At 33.3% G+C, this 7,633-nt stretch overlaps 1 protein-coding gene across 2 annotated transcripts; it reads left to right on the forward strand.

Moving 5' to 3' along the window:
• Positions 1–1,662: 1,662 nt before the first annotated feature.
• On the forward strand, positions 1,663–7,633 carry LOC118737346 (4F2 cell-surface antigen heavy chain). 2 transcript variants are annotated; one of them, XM_036467787.1, is made up of 6 exons: positions 1,663–1,850; positions 4,000–4,229; positions 4,491–5,755; positions 5,855–5,860; positions 7,163–7,309; positions 7,371–7,543. In XM_036467787.1, the coding sequence occupies exons 1-6, from the start codon at positions 1,664–1,666 to the stop codon at positions 7,450–7,452; spliced, it is 1,917 nt and encodes a 638-aa protein (XP_036323680.1). In that variant the 5' UTR covers position 1,663; the 3' UTR covers positions 7,453–7,543. The 2 variants fall into 2 exon arrangements, with proteins under 2 accessions (XP_036323680.1, XP_036323681.1); XM_036467788.1 differs by lacking the exon at positions 5,855–5,860 and having other exon boundaries at positions 1,668–1,850; positions 7,371–7,633.

The raw sequence follows: 7,633 nt of genomic DNA on the forward strand, positions 1-7,633 counted from the left end.
ATTTAATTTTTATTAATAATAATAATAATAAGGGATTGGCGATGCACATATGTTAGTGTTTGGCCGAGCTTCTCCTCCGATTTGTGGCGTGCAAGATGATATTTTTTCAAAATAAATTTTTATTGTCTTTGCAGTCCATACTTTTTACATTTTTATCCTGCTTTTATTCGAAATGTTTCTTACGTATGCGTTTTTAATTCTCCTTTATGAATTTTAACAAAAAATAATAATTTCATTAATAATTGTTTACCTGCTTTAAACCATTGCACATCGCACACCATCTACAAAAGGAGCACAGCTAAAAAAAAAAAACAATTAGGTAGATTTTTAGGCATAAATCAATTCGTAGGATTTATGTATCTTCAATTAATGCAAATAGTATTTCTTCATGATTATGTTCTCTAAATATAAAACTACTGTTAAGCCTACCTGTTTTTATATTAATTGCGTTGAAACTGTACAACCACTAGCAGTTATATTTTAGAATCTAATTTCTGAGTCGTGCCTCTTTTGAATATACGCCATATATGTATGTATGTATATAACGTTCTTTAGTACAAACGCTTCTAATTTGGTTTTCTTGGATATGCATAAATATGTATGTCTACCTACATAATTTGTCTGCATATGTACATAAATGCAATTAGCAAGGTACATATGTACTTACAAACATAATACAAATGTATTCAATACATAAATATGAGCACATGCATATGTGCACATTTATACAAACACTTCATCCATGTGCTCTGGTCGGGGCGGTCACCACGATGGAATTTGAAAAAAACAAGTTTTTCCTCGTCAATTGCAATTTTTTTGCATCGTTTGGATCATTGACTGGACATTCGTGTGCTTCAAATGGTCAAACGGTGACCAGCAGACAAGGCAAGCGGTTGAAAACGGATTCACTACTGAAACTCCAACAATAACAACAACAACAACTGCAATAGCTATTGCACCTGCATTTTCTGCGGTAAGACCTTTGAAAATGTGAATATACATACATATTTTGTGTGCAAGAAATATTTTTTCAAATACATATCGTTGTTTAAAGTACAAAACCATTTATCAAAGAAATCCAAAACCGCGTATGTGAGGTTGCATAAATTATTTTCTAGAGTAGAGTACTCATATTTCAAATTTGTTCTCTTTTTTATAAAGCAATCGCATTGCAGGACGAAAGGATAAAGCTTGAGCCAAGAGCTTGTGTGGGCAAATCCAATTTTTGGCATAAAATGTTAGTTACGCGGTTATGCAGAATGACGATACGCGTATTTATACTTTAAACGACGATATGTATGTATTATCAAATACGTTTGCTGAAAATTGCTACATTTTTTAGAAAACTACTTGTGACAAAAATTAATGAGATTATTTAAAATTAAAACTGGTTTAGAAGTTAACGCTTCGCGTCCTCTGTCGGACATCAGCAAATAAAAACGCTTGCATTAAATAAAAGTCGCTTGGTTTATGCCTATCAATTGAATTATATTAGCACAGTTTTTATTGTAATGAATATTTAACATACATATATATGTAACAAAATTCTTGAAATAATTAAAATATTTTTGTTTTAATATTACTATAGCTAGCCTGTATTTTACAATTACAAACACTGATTGAAACAGTTGTAACGAAACAGCCATCAACGGAACGACCGAGAATGAAAAGTGCTGCCATTCGCAAATTGAACGTCAACGGGTCCACATCTGCATCCAAGGGACAAATACCACCGTTGGAGGAGTTTTACAAGCAAATACCTGAAGATCAAAATTTGTTGCGTCCGGAGAAGCAGCTTCCTCAGCTGCATCAAAATCACGAAGAATCGAACGCAAACCCTACACAAGGAGGTAAGCTCTTTTTTTGTCTGAAATAGTTGCTCAACCCAATTGGGGTTGGACTTTAAAGAATATGTGCATATGTATGTCGGGTGAAAGGTATGCTGATGCAATAACCTTGACGAATTTTCTTAGGTTTTAGTATACATACACAGTTTATTAATAAGGGCAGCGTTTGATATGAAGATCTAGATAATTTACTTGACTTGCACATAATTATATAGTACACGATATATGTACATACAGATACGTACAATAAGCATATAATTTTGCAGATATATGCAAGTACAGTGCGTGCATGTCGCTGCTGGAAGAACGTCCACCTAAAACACCTTGTTTTTAGTTAACGATATCGGTGAAATGTATCTCAGAGTAAAGGAAATTTACCTTCCTCTTTCACATTTTTATGAAGTATGGAACTAAAGTAAAGTTTGATGGTACACAAGTTTATTTTTATTTAACGAAAAGAATCGATATCTATAGCATGCAATCGACTGTATAAGGCTGAATGAATAAAAACTGCAATTGCTTTTTATTGGAAAATCATTCCTTTTACTCGGTTTATTCAAATAAATTTAGATGATCTGAAATTTTAAGATTAAGCAATTGCTCATTTTTTATTCATACGGCTCAATGATGTACGAGTACTCAACCTTAATTGATTAGTGAGCATTAATGTGGATAGGAATATACATTTGCAAATATCGTCGCCTGGGTAAAAGATTGTCGTATGTTAATTTCGGTTGGTTGTGGGAAATCGCGATTGAAGTTTGGAATATAATTTCTCAAAAACGCGAAGATAGATTTTCTCCAAAGTCTCTGAAAATGTTACTAGTTCACAAAACTTTTAAATTATTTAAATTTTAATGTTTATTAATTAGTTTTGAGTTTATGAAGGATTTTCTTTAGGAAAATTTTGTCGTAAGCGCCATTTGTCCGCAATTTGGCAGCCACTTTGTATGAAATACGACAAAATGTGATGAAAATTTCTACTAAATTAACGAAACTTTTTACTCAATATCTCGGAAACTAAAGGAGATATCCAAAAATGGAGAAAGTCATTTTTAAGATATTGATTAGTTTAATATGGCTGCATCACTTACTAAATTATTACTTAATTATAGAAAAAATTGTAGTCAATATCTCGGAAACTAAACGAGATATATTTGAAAACTGAAAACACCAATCGAAAGACCTTATTTCAAAATATAAAACTGCATCTAGAACTAAAAATCGTCAAAATTGCGCTTACGACAATCTTTTACCCAGGCGACGATATGTGCCATGTTTCTTGGAAGTTGATTTCACCGCAATATTATGTATGATGAGTAGTAAATTGGCTTATGGTATCATTCTCTTTGTGCGTGACATAATTCAACAAGTCTTGTTGGTTATACATATGTACATTTAAAGCATTAATATACATACATAATTTTCAATTAAACTTGTTAAGTGAATTTAAATCGTGGCCACGCCCTATGAATTTCAATAAAAGTGACTCAGTTTATTCAATTGACACGTACTAATGGATAAAGAAAATGTAGATTCTGAAGCCGTAATACGCTTTTTGGGTCTGTGAAATCCAAATACATGCACGCATACCATAAATTTAGTTTCATTTCATTAGTAAATTAAGTTAGACGTGTGGAAAGCGAGTATCCTTTATAAAGTTTGCGAAATGTCCAATTTAAATAGTACGATATAATTATTTATTACAATTTATTAAGTATAACAATTTCTTTATCTATTCAAGTTTTTCCGAGTGTCGAAGACTGTTTATGTAATTGATGTAGTGCATTTTATATGTGCGTTTATTTGAACCTTCATATTCATTAGAAGTTTAATCTATATGGAGACTGCAAACATGTACATATGTAGAAGTAGTTGAATGATTTCCCTACCCAAACCGATGTCAAACTATAGTATATTCCGATATATAACTTACTACTTGCATATTCATATCCCAAATGATTAATGTACATGTACATATATAACTACATATATGAATTTACATTTAGTAATTAAATTGAAGGTTTTACCCCACCCTTGGCTATTGTGTTAAAAGTTATTTCAGAGAACTACAAATCTGTGCAGTTTCATTAGCTTCAACGTCATTTCTTATTTAAAAATATTCATTTTAAATTTTCTTATCTTAAAACAGAATCAAATCCCGATAATACAAAATCAGGCGCTGCAGTCGTTACGAACACAGAAAACGGCAAAATGGTGGCCGATCAAAACGGTTTGAATGATGGTGCCGATGAACAAATGCTAAATGGTGCTGAAGATAACGATAAATTAGCGGACAAACGAGAGGAAGTTAAGTTTATCAAAGGGGGCGATCATCAAAATGGCGATGCGAAAATTGATATTGGTGGCGTTAATGGAAAGGTAAAATTAAATACCATGTGCATATGTACATATATGTACATATATGTACAAAACAGCTCGTGTGGTCTTTTATAAATAATAGTTTCATATTGTTCTTACAAATATCTTTGTACGTTCAAAACATGAATTTATACCAGGATAAGGAGTCGGTAAGGCTTTAATAAATACATATTTATTTGATGCTTAAGTTCTTTATTATACTTAATTAAAATTTGTCACTTAAAAAAATTTTTATATTTACTTGTTATTTAAAAATTTCAGGCTTTCACTGGCATGACTAAGGAAGAACTCATGAAATATGCTAACGATCCATTTTGGGTGCGTTTACGTTGGATTTTTTTCATTGGCTTCTGGGCTATTTGGGCAGCTATGTTAATCTGTGCTATCCTTATCATTGTCGATGCTCCCAAATGTGCCGCACCTGAACCTCTGCAATGGTATAAACGTGGCCTTCTAGCAAAATTCGATGCATTCGAAGCAAGTGCCAGCAATATTGAGAGTGCAAAGCGAGTCGAAGCTTCCGGTGTAATCTATGAACTCCCCCCAGCTTTGACTTATTTAGTACGGGAACCGGCAGTTGAAGAAAAGATCAAAGACATTGTGGCTAATTATAAAAAGTTGGATATTAATGTCATACTGGATGTAACACCAAATTATGTTCCTCGTAACTCAACTCTTTTAAATGAGGCATTACAAGACAAATCGAAACGCTCAGCGTTCATATGGAAGGAGGATTCAAAAGAGCCGAGCAATTGGCGTTCCCTTCAGAACGGTTCCGCTTGGGATCAAATAAAACCGGGCAGCTATTTACTCTCCCAATTTGGTGTAGGTCAATATGATTTACAAATGAATGACAGCCTTGTTAAAAGTGAATTCGAAAGCGTATTGAAATATTTGCTCTCCTTGGGTGTTAAGGGATTCCGTTTGAAGAATACAAAATTCTTTTTACTGACCGACAATACACCAGATGAAGGTCCTGCTTCAGAAGGAAATTTCGTGCATAATGAGTACGGTTTTTGGACACATACCCATAGCACGTTCCAAGAAGGTCTCGGAGATTTGTTGTATGAATTTAAAATGTTTGTTAAGAACATTTCTGCAGATGCGTTCCTATCTGTAGCAGACGATATTTTACGTCCAGATGTTTATCGTACTAAAAACGGGGAATGGGGTATCGATATGCCTATATACGGACCACTTGTGCATTCACTAAGCGCATCCTCAAGTGGACGAAAACTTCAAGGCGAATTTGAAAATATCATAAATGCTGTGGGCAATGACACTTGGCTACAGTGGAACTTTGCCGAGCCCTTATCGGATGTAAACAATACCACCGATCCCACAGCAATCGCGCTGTTTGTATCTTTATTACCTGGTGTACCCGTCGTGGGAATGACAAACTCTTCACTTTTTAAGGAAATGCAGGAGCATGTTTTTACAGAAATTAAGCAGTTGCGATTGTCCCCATCATATATGCATGGAGAGTATCATGTTTATGACACGGAAGGATTATTTGCCTATACCAGGTAATATTTAAAAATTCGTTCTAGTATTTTAAGCACTGACATCTACTATACTCATTCAAATTACCGCTTATTTTTTTACTAACATGCAAACATTAACAGACAAAGGTGAGAACTTAAATTAACAATTAATTTTTAAGCAAAAAAAAAACTGACTTCATTTCTCATATAAAAATTTAATAGTAAATCAAATTGACGCAATATTATCGATTATCGTAATATGCGGTAACATACATAAAATAATAAAATATTCCGACGAATTGATATTGATTTTCTGAAGTCGGTAAAAAATACAAGAAATGATTATAGTGTATGCCTCCACTTAGCGTATATGATACCCGCAAACATATTCTCAGCGTTCAGAATATATGAGTCCGAAAAAAGTCCTAGGTAGGTAAGAAATAAGAGCTTCAAAAACAAAAAACAAAAATGTTTACCCCTTTAGAAAACGAAAAATTTAAATATGTAATTAAAAAACAAAATTTAGCTGCAGCTGCTGCTATTAATGGCATGTTGGAATGTACGTATATATCTGTGTTCGTATGGAAAAGTAGCTTATGTCGAAAGGCCGGCTTTAGTATAATGCGGCATTCCCTTTATTTTTTAAACGACAAGGAGTTTTTTGATGAGACTTTAAGAGAATATTGACGTGCTAGTACCGGAACTATTTCTTGCACGTTTATTTGCTAAAAGTTGTTTAACGGCTTAGCGCCCGTAAGTCATTCGCAATCGTATGCTGCGAATGCCGATTTATAGTTACTAAAGCCAGCCTTTCGACATAAGCTACTTTTCCATACGAACACAGATATGCACGTATGTATGCTATTTGAAAGAAATTGTTGCCTTTGCAAATATAGCGCATTCAATAAGACGCAAAGAACAACCTAAAATAAGGGTCCGAATGTAGTAATTTATGAGGCCGCTAAGAGCCTCAAAAAGAGTCTGAAATGATTCATATATAAGGCCAAAAGTTGCTTTAAAAGAGTCCAAAATGAGCCGTATATGAGGCCAATAAGAGTCCAATATGACTCATTTTTAGGCTAATTGGAAGTATGAATTTAAGCTCATATATGTCGACCTTCTAAGGAAGGGAAATACCTTCATATCGGACTCTTAAATGAGCTCATTATGAGCGTAAAAGCTTTGAAATAGGACTCCTTAAAGACTCATTTATGACTCCAAATGTTTGCTAGGATGTATTTTGGCTGCGTTTCTTTATACATTCCGGATAATCCCATTTCACAGCCGGAATAAACAGAATACGTTTGAAATATACGTTAACATATCATCAGGAACGTTCTAAAGAATAAGTAAACAAAAAAGTTTATTCCAAACGTTCAGAATGAATAAAGAAATTCAGCTTTTATATACTTCTGTATGTATGCTAACTATGTATGTAATTTTTTGTAGAATAAAATCTGGAAATCCGGGCTATTTTGTTGCCTTCAATCCATCAAACAATACAGTCAAGGGCGGTTTTAACCATACTTCATTGCCGGACAAAATGTCTGTCTATGCTCTAAGTGACAACTACAATATATCAAATGTTGTAGTGAAGTAAGTTTATAATAAATATTTAAAATATAAAAAAAATATAATTGTGTTCAATTTGTTGCAGGTCTAAGGTGCAAACCGATTCTTTGGAAATATCCCCTGGTGCTACAATTATACTTACATATGTGCCTGTAAAATCCGGTTAAATATAATATATTGTGAGGGTCCACCTTTAAAAGTTTGTGACAATTTTGTGTCTGCGAAAAATATACAATCGCCATAAGCGCAAGCTGTTAATCCATCTTAAAATTAAAGTTATCATGAGTTTAGTAATGTATTTGGAAAGTTTAATAAAAACTTCAAAATTGAGAGCATTGCAAAAAGTAA

Source organism: Rhagoletis pomonella, unplaced genomic scaffold (genome assembly GCF_013731165.1).
Source record: "Rhagoletis pomonella isolate Grant_MI unplaced genomic scaffold, Rhpom_1.0 Rhpom_scaffold_00004, whole genome shotgun sequence".
In the NCBI taxonomy this organism is placed as follows: domain Eukaryota; kingdom Metazoa; phylum Arthropoda; class Insecta; order Diptera; family Tephritidae; genus Rhagoletis; species Rhagoletis pomonella.

Bases quoted from the DNA above. Each gene is read 5' to 3' on its own strand.
- LOC118737346 (XM_036467787.1), top strand. From the start codon at position 1,664: ATGAAAAGTGCTGCCATTCGCAAATTGAACGTCAACGGGTCCACATCT. The intron at 1,851-3,999 runs GTAAGCTCTTTT...ATCTTAAAACAG, and splicing joins CGCAAACCCTACACAAGGAG to AATCAAATCCCGATAATACA. The intron at 4,230-4,490 runs GTAAAATTAAAT...TAAAAATTTCAG, and splicing joins TTGGTGGCGTTAATGGAAAG to GCTTTCACTGGCATGACTAA.